This window comes from Cyprinodon variegatus, unplaced genomic scaffold (assembly GCF_000732505.1).
Source record: "Cyprinodon variegatus isolate N-32 unplaced genomic scaffold, C_variegatus-1.0 Scaffold350, whole genome shotgun sequence".
Taxonomy (NCBI): domain Eukaryota; kingdom Metazoa; phylum Chordata; class Actinopteri; order Cyprinodontiformes; family Cyprinodontidae; genus Cyprinodon; species Cyprinodon variegatus.
Genome location: NW_015150803.1, coordinates 576,749 through 602,146, shown reverse-complemented (window position 1 = coordinate 602,146; position 25,398 = coordinate 576,749). Strand labels below are relative to the sequence as shown.

Below are 25,398 nucleotides of genomic sequence, written 5' to 3'. Positions count from 1 at the left end.
CCCATAATCACAGCTCTATGGAGCAGTATCAGACTCATATTCTGACTAGAATTGAGTAGGACTATGTCAGGCTACCAATGAATGGCACACAGGCAACTGCAAATTGTTAGTATAGTTCCTTATAAAGCAGTGGGAACAGAGCAGTAAGTCGGAGCCATTGGGTTAGCTGTGTTCATTTCTACATTTCTCTTTCTAATACTGAACTTCTGACAGACATCCTCACTGCTGCAGGGCTTTATAAAACTTCTTATTAGTTTCCTTTTGGAGCCGACATCGTGCCATCTGCGGCCGCTGGTAGAAATCTCCACGCAGTTTGCATTTTTTATTTTGCCGAGTGCAGAACACGAGGTTCTCTCCCTGCAGAGAGGCTGCTCAGTCTGAGTGGCCGTGTATCTGTGGTTTGTTATGAACTGTTTTGTCTGCTCTGCTTTCCCAGGGTGCATTAAATCAGACAGGGAGCACAGGCCAGTTACTTCTGTCTGAAGAGAGGCCATTAAACTTGGAGGCTTACCTCACCGCTCGAGAGTGCTATCAGAATGACTCTGAATATTTGATCCTGCAGGCTTTATTGGAAAAGGAGCAAAAGACGTTAAGAAAGGCTTAAGTGATTTCCATTGTAGACGCAATAAATCTTTCTTTTGTTAGATATAGTTTCATCTGCAATGATTTCATTGCACACTTTAACATATTCATATTTTCAAGAACGGAGGAACACTTTAATATCCGCCAAGAGGATTATACAACACTGCAATAAGAGATGAGTAAAAACCCAAAATAATCTCTAACTAGTTGTTGAGTTTCCTGTTTTTGTCTTTCTTTGTCTCCAGTCCTTCACCCCGCCTCCAACCAGCTGGTCCAGAGCATGAACGACGGGGTCCGTCTGCCGTTCAACAGACACAGTCGGCCTCCTAACATTCCCTCTCCTCCTCCGCTCATTCCAACCAACAAGCCCACAGACAAGCCCTCCTTCATCCACGGAGGCTCCATCTCCCAGGTAAGGCCCTCAGCTCTCTCTCTGTGGAGCCGCAGTGCTGTAACAGACTTCACGTGGGCAGTTTAAATACAGTTAAAGCTGTTTGTTTACTTCAGTATGACACACTCCTCCCTTTAAAATCTCATTTTATTCATGCATTTCTTCTTTCTAGGGTTAGGGCTGTAATTGATACCGCACTTATACAATATTCTCATTAAATGAGTGTTCTTGGTTAGTTTTTTTTTTTTTTTAACCATGTGAGATGGTGTTGACACCATAAAGATTATCGGTATCACTTGACACCACTTTATTGTTCTCATAACCGCTGTGACCTGAACATGAGATGAACTCTTTGTCCGCTTTCTTTTCCAGGGAACTCCTGGCACATATTTGCCCTCGCATGCCATCTATGGGCCAGAGGGGACTAAGAGCTCTGTGGGCTCCATCTCTCTGGGGCTGCCTCGGCAGATGGATCCCAACAAGCCCGGTAGGTCCAAAGATCATCACATGATTACCCAAAAATATCAGCATTAAAGCCCAAGTTAGTATAAAAACAGAAGCGTGCCTCATCAGACAGAGACCAGAAGAGAAGATGGTTTTTAGTTCTGAAGAGAATAAGGATCACTATGCACTTTTTGGCTTTGGGGCTGATTTGGAAGCTGCAGTATAAGCTTACTGTTGTTATATTTCAAATCTGTGGCATTTCCTCTCCAGCAGTCTGTGGGAAAAACATTTTAATCTGGGATTACATCAAGAACATTAACCAGTGCGCATGTCCTAAAAAGTCCAAGAAAAGTTAAAATACTTTTTATATTATTTTATTGTCTGGATAAGAATTAAAAACACTGTTTTAATGTGGAAAATATTTTTATTTTAACTGTGGAGGAAGATAACATTTTTCTAAAAGGTCCATAACTTAATCACACCTTGTTTTTCCATCTACTCTCGAATGTACACACATTAATCATTTTAGTCTCTAAAGACAACTTTGATGTTAGGTAGAATTGGATCAGTGATTCCTAGATGAGGTTTCAAAAAGTTCAGATTGATCCAGTTTAGCCTATATGGGCAAACATTTCAGATATCCCTGTATCATAAATCTGATGCCATATTTAACATTTTCCTGTGGTACCAGCCAGCATGACCCAGCTAATGTTGTTCTCATGGTTATATAAACTGTGAAAAAGCATAAAAAAACTTTGAAAAAGAACAAACAAGAACTCAGCACTGACAAGATAGTAAAAGGGCTTTTGTTAGTTAAGCACTTAGTTACATCTATTATCAGAAATAGTGTTTTAACGTAACTCTTCTCCTTTGCCTGGTTCTGCAGGTTCCTCCATCCAGGACAGCAGAGGCAACCCAGCAAAGGTTGGCGAGGGCCTTGCTTTCAGAGGATCCATCACTCAGGTAATAAACTACTTTAAAAATTTTGTTTTTGTTTCTATTCACCTAACATTGTTTTGCTCTCCAATGAAACAGGGCACTCCGGCCCTGTCCCAGCCTAGCATAGCTGCTGACCTCCTGAAAGGCACAATCACAAAGCTGGTTACAGAGGACCTGGGCAGCCCAGATAAGGCCAGGGGAGAGCAGCTGGCTAAAGTCATTTATGAAGGAAAAAGTGGCCACATCCTCTCCTACGATGGTACGTCACTTTGTTATCGTTTAAATACATGATAGCTGTATTTCTTTACCACGCTTTGAGGCCTGATGTTTTCGTGTCCAATAGGTATAAAGAACCCCAGGGAAAACACAAGAAGCCCCAGAACGGGTCATGAGCTGAAACGCACCCATGACATGATGGAGGGACCTATAGGAAGAGCACATCATGGCAGAGAGGGGGCTCCATTTGAGGGTACTGCAATAATCCTTTTATCAAACACATTTTCACATTTAACTGGAATGCGTTTTGGGGCTTTTATGTGAAGGGTTAACGTGGTACTGCATAAAAGCAAAGTTGAAGGAAAGCTATCTATGTTTATTACATTTTCTTTGTAAATAAATTTCTTATCAGTGTGGTTATCAGGTCCATTAATGTTAGGCCACTAAAAAAAAAACTAGTCCAACCAACAGGATGGACATCAGACATCCACAGCTCAGATAGATAGATCAGAAACCTCACCAAAGCAAAAGTAGAACAAATATTTAAAGTCGTAGGGAAGTCATATTTAAATGTCTAAGCATTCTGGCTCAAACATGTATGTAAATGTACTCTTTATCAGACGATATTGTCCCATAATTTAGAAAATTACTATATAAAAAAAAAAAAAATCCTTTCTTAAAATCTGTTGTTTTTTCCCCCGTTATCTTATGCAGGCCAGTTAGTCATACGTCAGCTTGTACACCTAAATTCGGCCAATCATATATCAACGGTCATCTGTTAATCTAATTTTTTCGGTCATAGGATTTTGATTCATATTTTGCAGCTAATATACGCAACGGTTGAAATAAGAAATAAGAATCATTATTTACTTAACCATTGAGCTACATCACAGTGTTCACAGGGATGGACGTCTGTGTCTTCAGCAGGCGTAGAGCTAACAGAACTGGCAGCGTTATGAGGCAAGGGCTCAAACATGTACGGCTGTAAGCCTTATACACCAAAACAAGCTTCTGCTGCCCTGGCGTCTTCTTCCATAACAACTTCGTCCCTGCTTTCCTCCTCTAAATAAAAAATGTATGACGGAGGAGACTCATCCACGACATTCGACACAAAACTCTGTGTTTCCTCTGTCCATAGCGTTCCTTGACAGTGTCGTTGCTAAGTCACCAATTTAATAGTTCTTGGTCCCAATGGAATTTCCCATTGGGAACCTACTAGCACTAAGTTGCTAACTGGTTAGCAAAATGCTTCTGAGACACCGGCCACAACCAAGCATGCTTGCGAACCTCCCGCCACAATAATCTCGACCCCTTGATAAACGACCAATCACATTCACTTTATTCACTGGTGTAAAGTCGTGCACCACTCTGGAGAATTCGGGAGAACGGTTGGAATGGCCGTTTCCCTTGGACTTTAAATCATATAAAACTTCACCATAACGGTAAACCATGGTGATCATAGAGTGATGGGTTTAGCACTGAAACAGTCAGATTAATTGTTATTAATCACAATTAATCAGCATCTAATTTAGTAATCCATCAATATTTAACTGGTGTATAGAGACTTTTAAACATGTTTTTAGCTGACAGAGCAGCAATTATACAAAAAAAAAAATAAAAATTTCGCGTTTATCTTAGTTTAAGAAAAAAAAAAAAAAAAGAAAATGTTTTGGTCTGTTATTAGTCTGACTCGGTCACCACTCGGGAGAATTCGAAAATGCAACGGTTGGAACAGCCACTTCTCTACGACTTTAAAGATGAAGCGAAGATATGAAATATATGTTAAAATACTCACTAAGTGAAGAGATTAAAAAATTTAACTCAAAGGGTTATAAAAATTAGATGTTTTTAAGTGACTAAAAACAAGAAACAAGGGGTCGACTAAAACCCTGAGTGAGTTCATGTTGGAGTTCATGGGGACTCTTTACCCCGACACTGCTCCCCGGGTGCAGCATAATGGCAGCCCACTGCTCCCAAAGGGGGGAATGGGTTAAATGCTGAGAGTTCATTTTGTTGCTCTTTACTTGTGACAGCATAATGACAATAAAATACTGAAAAAAAAAAAACAGGAAAACTAGTCGTTCATATTGTGATGATCCCCACAGGAAAATACGGCAGTGGTTGCTTCTTTTCATGAACATAGCTGGTCAGAGATGATGGGGAGAAACAGGGCAAATAACCAAAGCAGAAGCCAGGAGCCGAGGTGGAAACCAGGTTTCACTAATACAGAATTTATCCATTTTACTTGCTCTCCACTCCCCTTTCAGGCTCCTGACCACATCTTCCAAAGCAGCCCCACATGATCTAAGCAGGGCTGGGCGATATGACCTCAAATCAATATCACGATAAATTGAAAAGTTTTACCTTGATAAATATAAATTATTTTTTATATTGAATAAAGCACATTACATATTAGTTTCTTTTAACTATTAAAGTCTTGCACCCATTCAGCTTTAAACATTTAACAGTGTCTCATTGAACAGGAGAAAAATGTTACCTCTTTTGCAAATGTTGTTGCGCAAAGCTAATGGAGCCTTTTGCACATCTTAGAACTCAACAGCGTGGTTGTGCTGTAGGGGTGGAGGTTGGATGTGTTTCTTTGGGTACTCCTTACAGTTTTCAGACAAACCTTGCATTTCATGATTTTGTTCAACATCTATGGCGTAATTTTGGTGCTACTGAACTTGCCGTGCAGTGAGAACAATGTGCATCGTTTAAATTCGCACACCCTGGCTCAAAACTGGTCTGCCGCTCGCTCAACTCTGACAATGCGCTCTTCACTTCTCTGCGCACTCAGCTTCATCTCTGCTCTCACTCGGCTACACAGGATTAAATGATGTAGTTTCATTTACAGCTGTGTTACACGCTTCTTTAATGGGCTCATCCGCCATTTCTCTTTGTTTACGCTTCTGACTGGATCGGCGGAGTCACGTGATAACACACATGCTCCCGCGTCTTAAAGGGAAAGGAAATACCAGCCATCCTTGGACACGGGAAAAAAAACGGCAGAATTAATTTTATTATTTTTCCGACATGGGGATATTGTCGCCGGTTATCGTAGTGAATCACGGTAACGATACAAAATCCGGTTTATCGCCCAGCCCTAGATGTAAGGATGCCTGGTCTTCTCCTTTTCTACACATCCGATAACATCCTCTTGTTGAATATCAAAGCCCTCCGTGAATTTCCATCTAGATTACGCCTGGTCTTGGAATGATTATAAAATATAAAAGATCTTAACATTTTTCCCACAAGTCTGTTTGTTATTTTCACAAAGAGGAATTATGAAGAATTTTAGTCTCTAGAAAACCAAAGTTGGTGAATAAAGTCCACAGGCTGCAACTAGAGTGGAAGGTGGTTCTGCAAAGCAGCAGCTTGGAGGCTGTTTAGAGATTTACTCCGCACTATTCAGATTATTTGTAAAGAAATATTTAAAGCTGTTTCATTTTACTTTTACTTTGCAATTTTGCCCTAGCTGCTTCACATAGTATCCTAATGAAGTAACTTGGGGCTTAAGGCTGCTAGTTTAGGAGCATCTGAGAGTACTATAAATGTATTTTCTAATTTTTAATGAGTAATTCTTTGTTCACAGGCTTGATTAGCAGAGCTCTACCAAGAGAAGGGCATCATGGAGACTCCAAGGAAAGACCTCTGATCCCTGGATCCATAATGCAAGGTGGAGAGCCGTAAATCTGGCAAACATTTGAAGTTTCTTGCATCAGGAATGAATCAAGGCTGAAGTTTTTGGTGGTTTTTTTTTCTTATTTTTTAAAAACCTTTTTTCAGGGACGCCGAGAACTACTGCTGACGTTTATGAGGATGCTGTGAAATACAAGCGGATAAAAACAGAAAGCCCACCTATCCGGACGTTTGAAGAGGTTATTGGCAAAGGCAAGCCGTACGAAGGAGTCAACACGATCAAAGAGAGGGGACGCTCCATTCACGAAATCCCCAGACAGGACCAACCTGGACAGGACTTGTGCAAAACTCCTGAACTGCCAGACAGGAGGGTGATAGAGGGCACCAGCTCTCAGGTTTGTGGAAAACATTAAGTCAGTTTACAAATCAAATCCATTGAAATGTAAAAAAACTCTGATGATATTCTGATTTATTGAGATGCGGCTGTAACGCAATGAACCAGCACATTTCTTATCGTTGGGTTTGTTCTCTTTAACGCTGTGTCCTCTCCTCAGCAGAATTACTCCATGAGCCAACCCACCATTAAACACAATGTCAAGTCCCTGATCACCAGCCCCAGCAAGCTTCCCCACAGCATGCCTCAGCTGGAGGCCATGGAGCGAGCCAAGTACGAGGAGAGCAAGGCGGTGCGGCATTCTGTGGTCAACAGCACTGCGTCCGTCCTGCGCTCCACCCACCAGGAGGCCAGCAAATCCCAGCACAGCCCCAGTATGTATGAAGACAACAGCGCTCGACGGACCCCCGTCAACTACAGCACCAACCCTGTTTCCAGAGGATCCCCTCTGCTGGTCCGGACCTCTGAAGGTAAGTTCTGTCATCGTTAAATGGTGCAACGGATTGTTAATTTGGTGCTTTCTCTGCGAGGATATGGTGTTAGATCGTTCTATCAACTCATCGAGTCTGTTTCTCCATGAAGGGGGCATGAGCTCTTCCAAATCTGCTGGGCATGACAGAAAGAGCGCCATGACCCCGACGCAGAGGGACAGCATCCCATCCAAGTCCCCCGTGTCAGTGGGCGACCCTGTCGCCTCCCACAGCCCTTTTGACCCCCACCACCGGCCTGTGGTTCCTGGAGAGGTGTATCAAACCCACCTGCCCCCACACCTGGACCCTACGCTGGCCTTCCGCCACAGAGGGCTGGATCCTGGTACGGTGTTTAATGATTTGATACTTTTTTCCACTTCAGCTATAAATAAAAAAGCAGGTCTTTAAATGTGAGCAAACTGATGAAAGCAGATCAGGTGGTGTAATTCATAGTCATCAGGTATACCGGATCTCTTTCAGCGATTTACGTCAGCGATGGAGCCTTCTCTTCATATTCATTGTTCCGTTTTTGTTCTTCTGCAGCAGCGTTCATGTTCTCCAGGCAGCCCTCACCGACAGGCTACCACAACTACCCGCTGTACACTGTGGAAAACACGCGGCAGACCATCTTCAATGATTATATCACCTCGCAGCAGATGCAAGTCATCCCTCGGCCTGACATGGCCAGAGGACTGTCGCCACGGGAACAAACTGTTGCCATCCCGTATACCCCTCGAGGTACGTTTACCGGCAGACTCTAGTAGTATGCAAACTGTGTGCTTGTGAAGTAGTGGCTACCTTTTGCAGACGCCCAGAAGCAAATGACCTTTATAAGTGTCCTAATTCAGCTGATTTGCTCATTCAATCGGGGCTGCAACTCATTTGGCTTCTTACTCTTTCATTGAATCGGACGTAGAACTCAAAAAATCTCCATTTGCTGAGTGGTTGCCTCTATTCCGCTCCGTGCAGCCCTGTTGCTTTCTAATCAAAGTGTATTTGGGATGAAGGTGATGGGTGACAGCTCAGTGTTTACATAGTTTCAGAAATTGATGGATCGGTTCTTGTTGTTCACCGTTGGCCCTTTGCTTCTGTCTGTAAAAAGGGAATATTGATCTAAACCAGATGCCTCCAACTATCCTGTTGCCTCACCCTGGGGGAACAGGTACTCCCACTTTGGAACGCAGCGCCTACTTCTCTGGAGCTCAGCCCCCTTTCCCTCCTAGGGCTTTCAACCCAACCTCCATATCGCCAGGTGAGGACCCCTCCCTATCCCAAACCTACACCCTGTCTTCCCTTGTTTCTACTGCCACAAACACTCAGGGCGAGTCTCATCTGCTCAGAAAGCTCAGGGGTCACACTGGGAACGGATTCATATGAAGAAGTTTCTGTCTAAACGGTTCAGGAAGAAATGAAATTACACTCTAGTTCTGGTTTCACAGTTTTAAGATTTCTGCCTGCATTTGTTTAATTTCTTAACTTTTAAGTCTGAATACTGGCTTTCTAACTCATTACTGCTTTAAAGGGCATCAGCAGCAGATTTGCAAAAAATACCTAACTGTCTGGAAAGAGTCATAATCTTTTGCATGTGTCCAAATTTGCAGATTTCTCTCTCACTGCATGCATGTGTGCAGCAACTGTGTTTTTCTAAACTATAACAATGCAGGAGCGCTCATCTTTCTGCTGCGGTTGGGGTGCAGCTCTGAGTGCAGCGGTTTCCTATATTTCCAAAGCATCACACAGTTGGAACTATTGATGATGCTGAAGGAAACTGATACAGGATTTTTCTTTAACTTCTTTCTTTTAAAACGGCATCTTAGATTGTGTTGTGTTTTGTATTCATTTTCTGGACCCACCTGTTGGTGCAGTTAAAGCTGCAGGTCTCTTGTGGGATGTTTCACTCACCTTTGCACATCTGAAAAAGTTCATCCAGTCCTCTTTGAAGAATAGCTCAGCCTCAGGGTTGGATGGGGAGCATCTGTAAAAATCTGCTTTTAGATAATGCCTGAGACTCATGAATAGATTTAGATCTGTACTTTGACTAGGCCATTTTAACATTAGCTTGATCAGAGCTATTCCATTTTGAATGTGGCTATATATGGACAGTCGTACTCCTGCTGGAGGTTGAATCTCATCCAGGATCTCTCCGTATTAAGCTTCCCTCTTCCTCCCAGCCTCCATGTTGCTGTTGAACATAATCCAACATTTTATTTAGGGATATCAGGAAAAAGAGAAATGATGACATATTCAGACTTTGACAACTTTCATTGTCGTTTTGTATACACAGTGTATACAAAAGGTAATTTTGTTTATATAGCTTTCCGACAGCAAATGAGCAGCAGCTTAGCGGTGAAAAAGAACATTTTCATTCATAAAGTGCAGCAGTGATCAAATATAAACAGTGTAAGAGAGACTTGGTGGGAAAAAGGCATTTATTTGGACGTACAGCGCAGTGCAATGAATATATATGGTGCAAAAATGCAGTATTCAGATGGTACCCTGTTTAACAGCGTAGTGTTGGTCGGAAAAATCCACACCCTTCTCTTTTTTCACTGTTTTGTTTTATTGGCCAAGCTCATCATAAGTAACAATATCCAAGGAGTTAGAGGTCATGTTGGTATGAAGTTTGAAGTTTTGTGTCTATGTTGTCCCTGTTTTCTTCAGGCCACCAAGCCCACCTTGCTGCTAGCGCAGAGAGAGAGCGGGTGAGAGAGCAACAGGAGAAGGACCTGGAAAAGCAACAGAGGGAGAGGGAACAGGACATGAGAGAACGAGAGCGGGAAAGGGACCGCACCAATGAATACATGCGTGGAGGTGAGCCGTCGTCCAGCCGTGGCTCTGTTTGTCATCTCTGGAGGAAAGCTGCAAAGTTCATCTTTCCGCTTTATTAAGGTGCCCCGGAGCAGCCGGGCCGGCCGGGGAGTCGAGGTTATCTGCATTCCCCCTCTCCATCCCTCAGGACTCAGGAAGTCGTCGTTCAGCAGCGGCCAAGCATCTTCCAGGGGAAGAGTGTCATCACCTCTCTAATGTAGGTTCAGAACAGATCTTACCAGCTCCATCATGAACTCACTTTAAACCTGTCAATTTTTCATGAGTTTTCTTTTAAAGCTTTTTCCTGAAGTGGAAGCATCTTTAATGAACCGCTGGAAAAATACTCTCATTTGCCTTTAGACCCCATCCGCCTGTGGCAACATCAGCGTCACCAAGCAGCTCACGCTTCAGCACTGCGGCTGATGCCCTGGCCGCACTCGTGGACGCTGCGGCCTCCGCTCCTCAGATGGACGTAAGCAAGGTTAAGGAGAGCAAACATGAGCGGGATGACAACATGTCTCCCTCCCCTGCTTCGCGGCGGGGGCCAACCCACTCTGAACAGCAGCAGCAGGAAGCAGAAAGGCGATCCCTGCACTCTCCCTATAACACCATGTCTCTGCCCGGAGGAAAGCCCCATCCTGCTTACGCCGAGAGCCCTGGGGCGGGGGGTAAGGAGAAAGGTCCTCAGACAAAGTCCCGCATTGAAGAGGAGCTTCGGACTCACGGAAAGACGACTATCACAGCCGCCAACTTTATCGATGTCATCATCACACGGCAGATAGCCTCGGACAAAGAGTCAAGGGAACGAGGCTCCCAGAGCTCCGACTCTTCCAGCAGCCGTGAGTGTCTCTGAAATTTAAATTTAAACGGTGAATCAGCATCTGAAGAACAGATATGAACTCCTCTGAAGGAGCCTGGTCACATACGTCTATTAAAAACCAGCAAAAACCTTAACTTCATTTGAAAGCAAAAACCTTAAAGACAGACTTTTGCTCTGACAGTGTTTACTTTGTCCTTTCTGAACCTGAAAATGTGGAATTGGCAGGCATAAACTTTGCTGTGCGCCATCGCCATCTGCTGGCCAACTTACTCACATGTTTGTCAACTGGTAAAGCTGTAGCTCCAGCTTTAAATGAACACCAGCATTCGTATTGGATTCATGTCAGTTATCCTTCTTGGTGTTTGATATTTGTTTGCATTTTTTATATATAATCTCAGAGTTCTCTTTATTTATTCCTCCGCTTGAGGTTTCTTCGCTTCATTACTTGTTTTCTCATGTTGTGCATAGGCTATGCTGTACCTCAGGTCTTGTTGCAGTAAATAAAGAAAAGCTGCTATTTTACTAACAAATAAAAGGAAACAAGGTGAAGTGATTAACAGTAACTCAGTTAGCTGACAAGGTGCCATAATTTAATTAGAAGTAGAAGTGACTAGGCTCCCTTCCTTTTATCTTTATATGTGAAACTTTACCCTTGTGTTTGTACTTTCTATTGCAGTGTCATCGAATCGGTATGATAACACTGCTGGAGGAGCCATTGAGGTCATAAGTCCTGCTAGCTCTCCAGTTCAGCCCCAGCAAGACAAAGCGGAAGACGCACAACAGCAAGCAGCAGGTGGGAAGACAAAAAACTGTTTTTAATTTGATCATAAAAAATTTGATCATAAAACATGTCTCCACCAGCTGTGTGGGATAATCAGCTGGGAAAGTTATAGAGCTCACAAGCAGACTGCTAAAGACCGGGCATCCTGATGTCGGACTGCTCGGTCAGCAGTCTGCACCGTGTTATTTGAGCCGCCTCCCAGCAAATGTAGAGCAGCTACTTATAGCCTGAAGCATGAACTTTGCAGTTCATCACCTCTCACTTCAACGTCATGAGTTTAATGAGACGTTCGTGTCCCTGTTCGACCTTGCAGTTGGCATGCGGACCTACGAGATGGGCCGATACCGGCAGCCTGTAGAGCCCCCGCAGCCCCCCTCCTCCCAGGCAGACGGCTACTCACAGGTCCCCAAAACACACAGAGTCATGACCTTGGCTGACCACATTTCGGTAAGAGATTAAATTATTTTTAGCACAAGAAAATATAATGAAGATATTGAAATGTATGAAAGATTTTAGCTTTATTTTTGGGGTAAATTTAAAGTCAAAAGTTTTGTTTCCACTTAGCATAAAGGTTTTATATCTTTTTATTTACATTTAAAATGTCTTCTCAAGGTACTTTACCAGACAAACATGTCCAATTAAAATACTTAAATAATTTGGTAATGAGATCGTTGCCTAGAATAAAGGTACAATGACTGTAAATAGGCCATTTGCTGAAAAATAACGGCAGTAAATAAGACAAAAATCTGCAAATATAAACTAGAAACCTTTATTAACTTAAAATATATACAATTAAATGTATATATAGTGTATATTATGTACATGTACCGATTTTTTAACATGTTTTGCCATTTGTAGTTAATTTGGAATGCAAAATAATGTTCTTTTTTCAATATACCAAATATTTATTTATACATTTACTAAAATATCTCCTTTTAGACTAATTGGAAAACATATCAATAGATTAATGGAGTCCTACAATAATCAATAGGTGCAGGCCCTAAAAAATAGTCTGAATGTTGGTAAATGGGTCATATTTATATTTTCAGCTGATTGATGGTAACAAAATAACTCTGAGTGTTACCATTACATTAGACATTGAAACATACTGAACTTCAACCAATGCCAAACCTAAAGCAGACCTAAACTGCTTTTCTGTCCCTCTGCTCACCTGGTTCATTCCTGTGACATCAGTCTTAAACTGGTAGCTATACGTAAAGGAAGTGAGGCAGCACCTCCTTTCACTCCTCGATCACAGTAATGAAAAATAATAGAAATGCACAAGCTGACAGTTTTAAACTTATCAGAACTTTTTAGAGTTGAATTCAACCAAAATGTTAAAGAAAATAGTCTGTAAAGATGGAAATCAAACAGATTATTTATTCGTTTTCCCAGTTTTACCCCTAATTCTAACCTGTTTTGTTTTTTGTCTGTCTCTGGAACACAGCATATAATTACCCAAGACTTTGCCAGGAATCAAGACCCCCCAGTCTCCTCTTCAGCTCCCTCCACATTCCAGAGCTCCATCCCACCGGTGTCGTCTTCAAGTCGGGTCAAAGCCCCCAGCCGCTACAGTCCTGAGAACCAGGCTCCGCACCACCAGAGACCCTCCAGCAGGGTTTCTCCAGAAAACGCCTCGGATAAGTCGAGGGCCAGGTATTCCATTATTAAAGTAAAATACAGGAGACATTTATACTCCTCAAATATGGCTTAAATTATTTTTTTTCCTTCAGGCCCGGTAAGTCTCCAGAGCGAGGAGGCAGGCAGATGGAGAACTACGAACCCATTTCTCCTCCGCAGGGGTACCAGGGCATGGACAAACAGGAGGCTGGAGGGCCTCCATCCCAGAGGCGAGACACGGACAGCTCTGAGATCAGGTATGCAGTTTAAAGGCCGCCTCTAGCAAGACATTTATAGCCTTCATTTTAAACACAAATGAGAAAACTTTTAGAGATCCTGGCTGATTCTGGACAAAATCAGAAATTTTCTTAAAAATCATTGTGTTAACTGAAGCTTAGATTTAAATAATCAATCTTTATACATTTGATGGCACCAACTTGTAAAGTAGATTTCCTGTAGGATGGTTTCCTCCACCTGTAGCTGAAACTGTGTCGTCAGAAAGGCCTGCTGCCTCAGCTGCTCTCTGTCTGTCCTCTGTGCTCTCCAAGGAGTGACTCGCGGTCCCCCGGAAGCGCCAGCTACCTGCCTTCTTTCTTCACCAAGCTGGAGAGCACCTCACCGATGGTGAAATCCAAAAAGCAGGAAATCTTTCGGAAGTTAAACTCCACCTCTGGTGTTGGGGATTCTGAAGCTGGTAAGTGGGTCTGCTCTTAACTTTTCTTTAACCTCATTTTTCCCTCCAACTCTTCTCACTTAGAGCACATCTCATACTATCCGCTCTTCTTTTCCATTTGTCCCTAAACACTTTTTCATCGCATTGCAGGAAATGCTCAGCCTGGCACAGAGATTTTCAATCTACCTGCTGTTACCACCTCCGGTAGGCACAAAAAAAATGGCCAAAGATGAGATACTTAACCTTTCATTGCAGTTTCTTCTCTTACTGCTGATATGTTGTTTGTAAACTGCAGGCAGCATCAACCCGAGAAGTCAGTCTTTTAATGACCCGGCCAGCAACCTGGGCCTGGAGGACATTATCCGCAAGGCTTTGATGGGCAGCTTGGAGGGGGGGCAGGAGGAGCATCAGGGAGGAGGAGGAGCCGTTGTCACGGGCAACGCGTCCAGCACAGGCAGCGACAGCCGACAGGAGTCCAGCGCGTCTCCCAGTATGGGTAGGTCCAACACAAGAGAAACTAAGACCCTGAGTTCAGATGTGGCCACATTTACTATGTGAAATATTAAAATCAAAGTATGCCGCCTTATTGAGACTTAATATCCCAAGGAAAGCGTGTAAATCCAACTTTTAATCTAAGCACATTTATTTAAAATTTATGAATTCTTAAAGATGACAAAGTGGGCAGAAAAAAACGATAATGGTCAAATTTATGATTAAAAATGTCTTCCTGGTTAAGAAATAATGTTTTCTAAATAATCTTTATTAATGTTTTGTCTTTTTATTATTCAGGGAAGGGTTTCTGTGTGAGTGAACTTACAGATGAGCGAGAACATCACATTTTACTAGTAAAAAGTATTTTTTTCAGTGCTAAGTTGTTTGGTTGGGGCTATGGATTATGTTTAGGATTAAAGTGATATTTAAAAATTACTGTCATGTAGCAGTGAAATAAGGATATTTCACTCAAACACTAAACCCTAGCAGGTTGCTGCTTCTAACACGTATTGCGGCAACAGTAGCCACTGTGTGTCAGAGAGCCTCAACAACGTAGATGTAACCATGTGATCTGAAGTAAAGCAAAATCTGTGAAAGCTGGTAGCTAGTGTGACAAAAATAAACTAAAAATAAAATGTGACCTTCAATAAACTGAAACCTACAATTCGGTCCCAGCAGGATTGGTATATGTTTACAGCATCTATTGTTATGATTTCCATGGTAACGAGTTACACTGTCTAATTAAACTGAATGGAAAAACTTAGTTTTATGCTAATTGAGGCAGTACAGTTAATTTACTTGTCAAGAAGTAACACGGTAACTTCAGCTTCCCTTTTAAAATCTTTCACCTTCATTAGCTCCTACCTGGAGAAGGCTGGCCCGAAGTTTAACTTCTTTTTTTCTGTTATGGCTTTGTTTTCATTGTCTTAAGTTTTCTTTTCCGCTAGCTTGGAGATGGTGAGACCGTTTTTTTGTGCTGCTGCTGCTGCATTTGCACGGTCCAGCTTTGTGCTGCAGTAGTTCAGACTTAATTGTTTGGTTAGCGTCTCATAATGATCTTTACCACATCCCAGTCACCCTGAACTTCCAGCCGGAGGAAACGTGTTGTTATTCCACAGGTTCGCACTATTTTATCCCTCGCAGGCGTCTGTACTTTAAAGATGGCGGACTGTCATGGCGCTTCATAAGTGGGTGACTAGCCTTATGTAAAGTTATTTGCTAATGAAAATGCATCTGATTATTAGTGGAGATAATAATACACCAATAATATAAAGTATTTAAATGCAGTCGCCGATTACGAGCAGTAAAAACAGATATTGATACACAATGTGTTGATTCGGTTTAGGCTGACGTCATAGTAGATTTAAGAATTAGTTGCAGTCAATAAAAGGTCCTCGGTAACAACCTAAAAAGTGATTTTTGTGCGTGTTGTCCTACAGCTGTGGAAACAGAGCTGCATTTAAGGATTTGTTTTTAACATCTTTAATAATAATTCCCCCACCCCTCTGTCTCTGATTTGTAAATGGCTGCTGGTGTGACTCCACAGGGAAACAGAAGCAGAGCAAAGCAAACAGTCGGAAATCCAAGTCACCTAACCTGGGTCAGGCCTACCCTGGAGGGGAGCGTCCCTCGTCAGTGTCCTCCGTCCATTCTGAGGGGGATTATCACAGACAGACCCAGCCTCAGTGGACCTGGGACGAACGGCCCTCGTCCACCGGTGAGCTGCTCGTTCACTGGACCCCTGTGAAAAAAAGACCGTGATAGTTTTTCATTCTTCTTCTCTCTTCTTCACTAAAGGTCCGATGCAGTTTCATTACAGCCCGCTGACCATGCGGATGATGAACACACCACCCACGTCCATGGCCTCGCCCTCCATACAGAGCCAGCAGCAGCAGCAGCCCCCAGCAGGCGGGCAGCAGAGAGTGTGGCAGCCTCTGCTGTCAGAGCAGTACGAGACCCTGTCTGACAGTGACGACTGAACCAGAACCTGGCTGAAAGCCCAGATACCAGGGGAACTGCCCACACTCAGGCGGCTCTGCCCACACCCCTCTCCCAGAACTAACCTCACTCTTTTTGCGAGTGAGGAGCGGATAGGGTGGCGTCATGTTTTTATTTTTTTTGGTTTTGGTGCTACAGCGCCGCCTGGCTGTTAGCTCGGAGCAGCAAGCAACAGGCAGGGCTCTCCGGAGCAAGAGTTGGATTTTGCTCCGGGAGCTCTAACCAAGTCTGTTGGAGAAGTTCACATAGTCGGAAAGGGGACGACGAACGGCGCAGTCAAGCTGAAGAAGTTCTTTCATGTGTAAAAAGAAGCATAAGAAGCTATTTCTGAATTTTGTCTGATTCTGTAAAGATATACCCTGTCGAGAACATTTGTAAATAGTGACCTTTTTGCAGTGTTTTTCTTAACTCGATTGTTTCTTATTTCGACGTCGCTTTTAAATCGATCCACTTTAAATTGGAAGAGCTGTGGTGTAATCTTTTAATAACACAGCTGCTCTCCTAAAACCCCGGCCCAACCGGCCCGCGGCCTCCCACATGAACAATATCACCTGCTGAAATCTTTCTTTACCCTTGCTTCGCTAATAGAGACCGGACCTGTGGTTAAAACATCACCCTCTGGCGCCGCCCCGGCCTGAAAGGTGCAGACAAAAACCCCGCAGCAGCGCTGATGCACGGACCGTACAATAAACAGACAGCGGAGGGATCTTCTCACCCCGTTGTGACAGAGAAACGACATCACAACAAGCTGAGAACACTGGTGTCATAGCAGAACGGTGAAGAGTCTGAAATAAGCTTGCTGGAGACGATATGGTTATGACTACTCCTGGACCCTGTCTGAATGATGAAAGTGAGCCAATGTGGTTTTTATTTTTCTTGTTTTTATTTTCTTTATTTCAATAGAGCAGACAACACAGCGTGTTACATTACTGCAGTTTAACTTTCCAAGCTGTCCAAAATAGATCTTGCTTAAAAAAAAAAAAAAACCCACGTTGTTGAAATGTGATTTCGTTTTGTTTTTTCTTTTCTTTCCTGAGGGATGATTTTCACCACGCCTTGTGAGTTAAGAGAGAAGGCAGCTTTAAAAACTTTTTTTTTTTTTTCTCAGAGATATGCGTTGGTTGTATTTGGATTAGTTTCTCTAGTCCCTCTTTTTTTTGTGTCCTGTCTGTAACAATCTGAGCTGTGTAAAAATGTCTTTTCGTTACACAAAACGCAGAATCTAACCAAACGTAAAGAATGCTCTGCACCATTGTTGCACTTTTTTTGTTTGCTTTGTGGCTTTGGACAACAGAAAGCATACTACCTGCTGTGTAACTTAATCAACCTCCAGCCCAGGATTTATACTAAGATGTGCTTTAACTTCTCCCCACCACTCAATCAAAACCTTGCAGCTGATCTTCCTCTTTCTTTGACTGCTGGTACATAATATATTTTGGTGTTAACACCTGCATCAGTTACTGTTTTAAGTGCATGGTACCGTCAAATGTCTAAGAGTTTGCTGTCGCAGTGATTCAGAATCTCTGTAATTTAATATCTGCTTTCGTTGTGTCTGTCAACAGCTTATGAGACGACTCCTGTTTGATCAGCATCATAAACAGCAGTAGCTCACTTCACAAAGGTTTCCCCGTATAACACCGTATTCTGGCTTTTCACTTTGCTTAGTTGGGAAATTCAACCTTGAAACTTGATATTCTCTCCTTTAATTTTAATAACAAAAAAAACATTTATTTTGTTGTTGTTTTTTGTTTCTCATCCTGTTATTTTTTTTTTTTTTTAGGGATGTTTTGTGTTTACAGACGCCGCGATAGAAAAAAGAAAAAAGTTTACAAACTTGAATCTTAAATCCGACATGAAGCCGAAAAAAGAAAATGATTTGGAGCGTCTTTGGTTTATTTTTTTAAAACTTTTAAATAGTACACCGTGGTGAATCATTTTTGCAAAGTGAGACTTGAAACCCCTTGTGTCCTATGATGTTAAAATGCAATATTTGTATCGCACAATGTCTCTTAGTAGGCTAATCCAACAGTTCAGACCAATTGAATAAAGTGGATCAGTTCTCCACCACTGACGGATCTGTAGGTTTACAGATGTGCCATCTTTTCATTGATTGCTTTGAATTTTATCTTTGACTGCACACTGTCATCATGCTTGGTCGCTGAGGTGTTCTTGCAACTGTCACTTGGATCTTTACTGACAAGTTATTGCATTATTAAATAAGTCATGGATTGCAGTATAATGAATATGTAATAACGCATGTCAGTCTATCAGAATAAACAGGCTGACCACCAGTATGCAATTTATTTTTGCATTTCACATTTCTTCTATTAAACACTTTTTTTGTTTCGCACAGTTGCACAAAGGAAGAGAGCTATAGCTGATATTTTAACATATCAATTATGGAGCTGTTAGAATGAAACCTTAATTACTGAGTTTGCTAAAGGTGATGGTTTTCAAAATGCCTCCATCAAGAAGCTGCTTAGGAAATCTTCTGACAGCTTTTACCAGGTCTGTTTAATGCCTACACCACACCATTATCACCCCTTTCTAACCTAATAAGATTTTATTTTATTTTTTTAACCATAGGATACAGCTCAGGAATGGTACACTGGCTTTGTTTAAAAAAAAAAACAATATATGTCTACAAACACCAAGTAAAATATTGATTTAAAATTATTGTAAATATTAATAGAACATTTGGAAAAATGTAAAGAAAAACTGTGAGGTACAGAGGCTTTGGTCTTCGACTTGGCCACCGCTATTTCAAATCATGGCCTGTTGATCTTTCCTGTCTACCTACTTTAATATTAATTAAAATAAAGGCTACTAGAGATTTTAAAAATATATGAAACCATTTATGCTGCATTTTCCCCCTAACAACTCACACTTCAGTTACATACAGAACAGACTGACATGAGCACAGAATGTATAAACAACATGCTAGAAAATTGCTAAAGCTCATTAGGAATCGTGTAATATGGGGGAAATCAGTAGTAGAGCAATTTTTATTATACCTTGTTTTAAGATTTTTAAATATGATTGAAAATGAACTATGAATTCAGAACCCTGGCAGGAGCCAGGAGAACCTTGCCTTATGTGAATTGTCCAGAACAGATAACTAAAAGAGAAAAATGTTTATTCTTAGATTAAAACTTGATAGAATATTAGGGATCAATTTTAATATCTGCTTAAATTTTTTTACTGAAGAATTTCACCGTATTTACCCCACGAAATCTGGTAGAGGTCAACAGAAAAGCAAATGCATCACAAACTATGGCTAAAGGTGAGAAAATGAAAAATTTTCATAAAATCTTTGAACCAAAAAGATTCTTATTGCATTGGTAAATAAATCAATTTTGAGATTGATTTCCCACATTTCATTTGACATACATTATTTAAAGCGAATTGTTCGTCCTTTCTTCTGATTTTTTATGAATAAACTCTGAATTTCAAGAAAAACATTCCTTTAGGGGAAATCATTGAACTGTCTTGAACTATCTGCTGAGTTGAGATTTTATTGACCACTCTGGTAATTTTCCCAATTTCAACAGTTGCACACAGATTATTTTCTATATTTTAAAAAGGTTTTATTACCTGGACTATACCTATGGCTTTTACACTATTGTCATCAAATAACACCAACAAAGACAATGGCTGCGGCATAAATAAACAGGTATCTCCAAATTCTTTGATCCATTTCCTTTTTCTAAGTAAATAACATTTATGAATAAACTTAATTTCTTTACAAGGCACATCATCCAATTAAAACTGAGTGCATGGTTTAGGCAAACACACCGTTAACTTTTGACAACAGCATCTTACCAATACTAGAAAGAACCCTTTGCAGCAACATGTTAAAAAGGAACTGAGCTTTACTAAACAGTTACATTTGCTAGAAAGTAAGGTGAGTATTTATGGTTCAGTTTAATTGCATCTTGTTAAAATTTAGGTTTGTTATTTAAAAAAAAAATTGTATAATCTTGCTTTTTCAATAAAATAAGAGTTACCAATGAGTATTAAAACTTATCATGTTACAGTTTTAACCCTTTATAGGCCAAGTTACCGTTTTTGATCAATTGCATTTGACCAATTAGATGAGCGCTTGAATGATATATTGCCTACTGTAAATTAAGTTGAAAGAAACAATTCAAGAAAAGCGGGTAAAAAGCTAATTAAAAAGTTAAGAAGCCTAGTTAATAATTATATTTAGGTTTATAAACTACAAAATGTAAGTGCCAGTATCAGCATTAATGCCTCTAAGGTTATGTTGTACCCAATGGCATAACGACAAAACAATAGGCCCGTAAGCAACAGTATCTGAGTGGGCTCCATATGAAGTACAACACCTCTGGATTACCCATAATTCCAAGTCTTAGTGTAAAAAATAAAATACTCAAATACGTAGTTCTTTTAAGATATTTATTACGGTTTGAAACATATATGAGCGTATTTTTTACCAACCGTCTAATGATAACTGCCTAATTCCGATGGGGGCCTACTAGGTGTCAGTGAAGGGGCCCCTTATAGGTAGGGGGCCGTAAGCAACTGCAGTCCCTGCTTACCGATATTTACGCCAATGGTTGTATCAAATAAAATTTGTTTCTTTCACTCTTAGAGTGTTTATTGTGATTTTCTTATAGAAGCACTTTTGTTATTGTTTTAAAATATATTTGGGCAAGGTGAAATACATTTTTGCCATCAAAATATCCATATTTTTGAATGTTACAAAGGTAAAAAGGTGTCCTGGATTCCCATAACACTATTGGCTTAAAATTAGGATTTTCAAAGTATTTCACTGAGTGCCCTATAAAGGGTTAAATCAACATGTACGGAAACAGTGAACTTTATCTGGAGACCTGCAACGACTTTTACTTTGAAAGGAAAGCATCACAGCTCTAAAACACCGGAAGTCGTAATATTATGCTCGTCGCTTATTGGCTGATGAAGTGCGGTAGAGCCAGAAACAAAACAATGTGTGAAAATGCGGTCCTTCTTACCTGCAGTGGCAGAACAGCTTTTCAGAGATATCCAGAAAGTCTATCGAGAGACGACTCAAAGTAAGAAAAGGGCATGAGAGGATATTCTGGGATAGCGCTAGCTAGGCTGGTTTACTGAAAACCGACTCTTACGCAGAAATGCCAACTTCCCGTCTTTCTCTTGGCAGATTTACTCTTTGTGTATTGAGTTTCAACTGCCTTTGTACACGGTTTACTTTTCATTTGAATAATTAAACGTATGTTTTCCTCATTCCAAAAGTGGGAAAAATGTAGCTTCATTACAGCTGTGTGGTTTATTGTAGTTTAATATCTCACAAGTAGGGGGCGCTATTGCATTGGGTTATATGTTGGGCTCTAGCTTTTGTTTGAAAAGGCTATAATTATAACATCAATTCAGCAGGCAGGAATCTATAAAATCTTCCACAATTATTACATGTGGCATATTTTCATATAGAAGTTAAACGTTGTTGTTTTCTGTCCAGTCTTTACGTTTTAAACAGTTTTGTTGTACACAGTAGACAGCTTTATACATTAGAGCTGTGAAAAAATAATTAATTTTTACTTTAATTCTCCCTCCAACAGTTCACACTTCATGTTTTAGATAAACATTTTATGTGACAAAGATTAATGGAGTAAACAGATTTAACTCAAGATTTTATTTCAGAGTGGGAAAAAAGCTCTACCAAACCCACCTGGCTCTGTGTGAAACAGTGATTGTAAACATTTTAGGGTAATTTTTCTTTCATTAATTGAATCAGAATATTTCTTAGCAATTTGAAAAGATCAAACAAAACCCATAAGAAATCTTTGTCAGCAATAACCTTTATATGAGACCATTAATAATAATAATTACTAAGCTTTTACCGTTGTTTGATTTCAAATTGATAATTTTATCAATTTATCATTCTATTTCACTTTTCTTTAAATTGCTTTATTTTTCTAAAATATCTTTGCTAATGTTTTTTTTCTCTGTCTTTATGAATTTCTGAGACATTGTTATCATTAGGCCATGTTGTGCTAACTCATTCAGCCAACTATTACAGCATGTTTACTCGGCTGTGCTAAAACAAAACCCAGATAAATATGATGCAAAACTGTTTTCGGTCGCTGAACTATCTGGCCTTGCAAAATATTTCTCAGGAAAAAAACAATGTGGAGACATTTATTCTTGAGAAAAACTCTGATGAACCTTAAAAAAGCATCATAGTTGCCACCTTGTTGCACCACCTGTAGTCGATCCTGTGGTTTCTGATGTTTGAGGCCCACATTCAACAGACAGAAAATATTTTTCTCTATTACGAATGTTCTAGTATAGCAGCTGGTCATCTATAAATGTTGAAATCTACAAATTTTTCTTATCTTCTGTTTTGTTGCACAAAGAAATCTAGCTTTTCCTTCTTTCCTAATGCAGAGCCATGATTCATCACTGAATCCCATTTTGCTTCAACTGTCCACAGTCCATCACCGCTTCCTGTAGTCAATTAGAACTTCGGTTCCTTAATTTGAGACAATCAGGCTAAAAAAAGAAAGACATAAATGTCACTCTACCTAAAACTTTTTTTCAGGTAAGGTTAAAGTTAGGATAATTATCATTGAAGATGTGTGAGTTTATTACACCTTGGTATTGGCTGCCTGTTGCGTGTCAGAACTGATGTTTTAATCTAATTAAGACAGTTCCTCTGTTTGGATATACAGTTATAATCTTCATTCTGTACGTGGCAAAGATATGGAAATAGAATAAGAGCGGTTTCCTTCAGCTAAGAACGAAGTGTAATATTTTAATAAGGCTGGATCCATGGATGTGTCCTTATCTGCTAACGTGTATGATGTAATGCTGTGATGATGTGGCAGACTGGAATTATATAAAATGCCTTTTTAACTGTTAATGGGGGCCACTTCCTGAGAGGTGAGCCCAAAGGGAAACGGCTGCCTTCTGTAAGCTCTAAGCAACATCTCTGATCTGAGTAGGATCACAATTTCTCTCAGAATCTGTTGTCATATCTCCTGGTTATTTAATACATATAAGTTATGAAGTGTTATTTAAAGAGATTGTCCTGAGTGATCTCTTTCTATGTTAAAGAACCGGAGAGATAGAGCATCAGGGTGCAAACACAGAGCCGATCTTTAACACTATAGAGAGCTATCTTCTTGCGCCTGCTTTTGACACATAAAGGAACTCCTTCAGTTTCAAGCTAAAATCATTCTCTGGCTGTAAAATTTGGATGTTTTACATTGTCCTGCAATCTTTGTTTTAAAAAAGGTGTTTTATAAAGCAGACATTTATAAAACTTTAAAATGCAATGTTTTTTTTTTTATAAATGATCATGTGACTTTTGGGACTCTTAAACTGGTAGCAATAAGGGAAAATGGGTTAGTTACTCACCCTATGCTATGATTTCTGAAGGTTGATCAATTCTATTTGCTCTTTGCTTGTTTTATCCATAGCTGATCAACAACAAGTTTTTCTTTCTTATCCTCCAAATCAAGCTGCCTCCTTGAAGATGTTTTGTAATTCATTTCAGCCGACTGATCTTTGCACCAACTGATTGTGCTAACTGATGTCTTCGAGCATCTCTGTTGCCCAAATCAAACTTATGCGATTAATTGTTTTTACAAATCAGTTGATGTGTTATTTTTTTGCCTGAACTTGAGCTAGATTATATTATTTACTACATAGTATTTAGATATTTTAGGTAGATTTTGCAAATGCAGAATGTCCAGCTGCTGAATACAGAGCATTTTCCACCAGTTTTCTCTCTGCTCCAAAATAAAACACAGTCATCACACAGAGGATTTGCATTTGTTTTTTATATCCCAGTTACTTTACTTGGTTTTATGTCTCATTAAAAAAATAGTAGTTTGTCACATTTTAAAACAGGTCTTTTTTTTTTATCTTTTTGCAGTTCCAGATGATCTTCTGATTGCGTAAGTACCAACTTTCCTGATAATTCATACATTTGTTCCTGTACTTGGTGCTATTTATGAGCTTTAGTAACATTTTTACTTCTGTTGGTTCTTAAAAGCTTGTAAATGACCTCTGTGGGATTCCCACTAGCACCAGTCATCCAGTGTGATCATAGTCGTGACGAAAAAGGGGAGTGTATGCTATTTCAGTCAAGTCAATGTCATGTGCTAAACCACACTAAGTAGGAGAAATGAGGCATTTTTATTGCTTGGTTTGCCCCAGGTGACGTTGAGACAGAGACAGTGTGTCATGACGGAGACGTTTCCTGGCCTGCTGTCAGTGAAGGGCTGCTCTCTGTCTCTGCGGCACTGTCACATCCTGTTTGTTCACCAGGAAACTTCTAGTTCATGGACTCACTCTGATAAAATCCCTGTTTGTTGAAATTCATCAGCAAATATTTGACTTTTTTTTAAAATAAACCGATGCAATATGAATATATTAGTTCAATACAGCTGTCTGTTTCTCAAAAAGTCACAATGCCCATCCTACTTCTTTTCATTTTCTATTGATAGCATTTATTCATTTCTTTACTCTGGAGGTTTGCAGACTCATATTTATTTATTTTCTTGCAAACTTAAAACAATAAAAAAAAATTTGTTTTTAAATGAAAATTTGAGCAAAAAAAAAGATTTTAACATAAGGCAGGAAAATCTTATGTTCGTCCTCTTTTCAACCTAATGAAACCCTATTGGATAATCTGCGCAGGAAAATCACTGATCCATTCGGTAAACGCCTCATTCTGTCAACATCACCAACATATTTTCATACAAAAGTTTTTATAGCTGGAAAAGAAAGTTGCCTTTTCTCGATATTGGACGAATATATAAAAACACATTCAGTAGGAGAAAAGAGATAGGAATCCTTTTTTCTGCATGTCTGTTGTTCATTCTGGCTGCAAGAGAGCAAGCGAGAGCATTGCTTTCAGGCAGGAAGTAGGAAACATCTGTTCCATCCTATTGAGCGTTTGGCTTGGTTTATTGTGAAGCATGTTAGCAACCTTTAGGAACTCCCATTAGGATCTATGTTCTTTATTAAATGGACAATAAGGCTAATATTTTAGGGATGATAGCTGTTGGAACAGTGCTAACAGCTAATAACAGATGCTAAAAGACGGGGAGGATGCAATCTTGGCTCATCTTATTTTTGTTTCAGAATATTAGGCAAGAAAT

General features: G+C 40.3%; 2 protein-coding genes across 6 annotated transcripts in view; both read left to right on the top strand.

Annotated features, from left to right (window-relative positions):
* Positions 1 to 18,576, top strand: part of ncor1 (nuclear receptor corepressor 1) — a 77,513-nt gene extending 58,937 nt beyond the window's left edge. The window contains exons 24-46 of one of the 5 annotated variants that reach the window (XM_015385850.1): positions 828 to 994; positions 1,346 to 1,460; positions 2,304 to 2,380; positions 2,453 to 2,615; positions 2,700 to 2,825; positions 6,165 to 6,248; positions 6,359 to 6,606; positions 6,769 to 7,075; positions 7,188 to 7,418; positions 7,619 to 7,813; positions 8,238 to 8,327; positions 9,737 to 9,886; positions 9,965 to 10,100; positions 10,244 to 10,722; positions 11,380 to 11,496; positions 11,798 to 11,931; positions 12,932 to 13,140; positions 13,218 to 13,361; positions 13,653 to 13,798; positions 13,928 to 13,981; positions 14,073 to 14,273; positions 15,816 to 15,986; positions 16,067 to 18,576. In XM_015385850.1, the coding sequence (XP_015241336.1) occupies positions 828 to 994; positions 1,346 to 1,460; positions 2,304 to 2,380; positions 2,453 to 2,615; positions 2,700 to 2,825; positions 6,165 to 6,248; positions 6,359 to 6,606; positions 6,769 to 7,075; positions 7,188 to 7,418; positions 7,619 to 7,813; positions 8,238 to 8,327; positions 9,737 to 9,886; positions 9,965 to 10,100; positions 10,244 to 10,722; positions 11,380 to 11,496; positions 11,798 to 11,931; positions 12,932 to 13,140; positions 13,218 to 13,361; positions 13,653 to 13,798; positions 13,928 to 13,981; positions 14,073 to 14,273; positions 15,816 to 15,986; positions 16,067 to 16,248 (3,926 nt within the window). In that variant the 3' untranslated portion in view covers positions 16,249 to 18,576. Of the gene's footprint in view, positions 1 to 827; positions 995 to 1,345; positions 1,461 to 2,303; positions 2,381 to 2,452; positions 2,616 to 2,699; positions 2,826 to 6,164; positions 6,249 to 6,358; positions 6,607 to 6,768; positions 7,076 to 7,187; positions 7,419 to 7,618; positions 7,814 to 8,177; positions 8,328 to 9,736; positions 9,887 to 9,964; positions 10,101 to 10,243; positions 10,723 to 11,379; positions 11,497 to 11,797; positions 11,932 to 12,931; positions 13,141 to 13,217; positions 13,362 to 13,652; positions 13,799 to 13,927; positions 13,982 to 14,072; positions 14,274 to 15,815; positions 15,987 to 16,066 lie in introns of all 5 variants that reach the window. The other 4 variants (XM_015385848.1, XM_015385849.1, XM_015385853.1 and 1 more) reach the window with 4 other exon arrangements.
* A 2,622-nt stretch (positions 18,577 to 21,198) lies between these two features.
* Positions 21,199 to 25,398, top strand: part of zswim7 (zinc finger, SWIM-type containing 7) — a 22,469-nt gene continuing 18,269 nt past the window's right edge. Inside the window, exons 1-2 of the mRNA XM_015385839.1 lie at positions 21,199 to 21,324; positions 24,168 to 24,189. Of these exons, the coding sequence (XP_015241325.1) occupies positions 21,249 to 21,324; positions 24,168 to 24,189 (98 nt within the window). The 5' untranslated portion in view covers positions 21,199 to 21,248. The remainder of the gene's footprint in view (positions 21,325 to 24,167; positions 24,190 to 25,398) is intronic.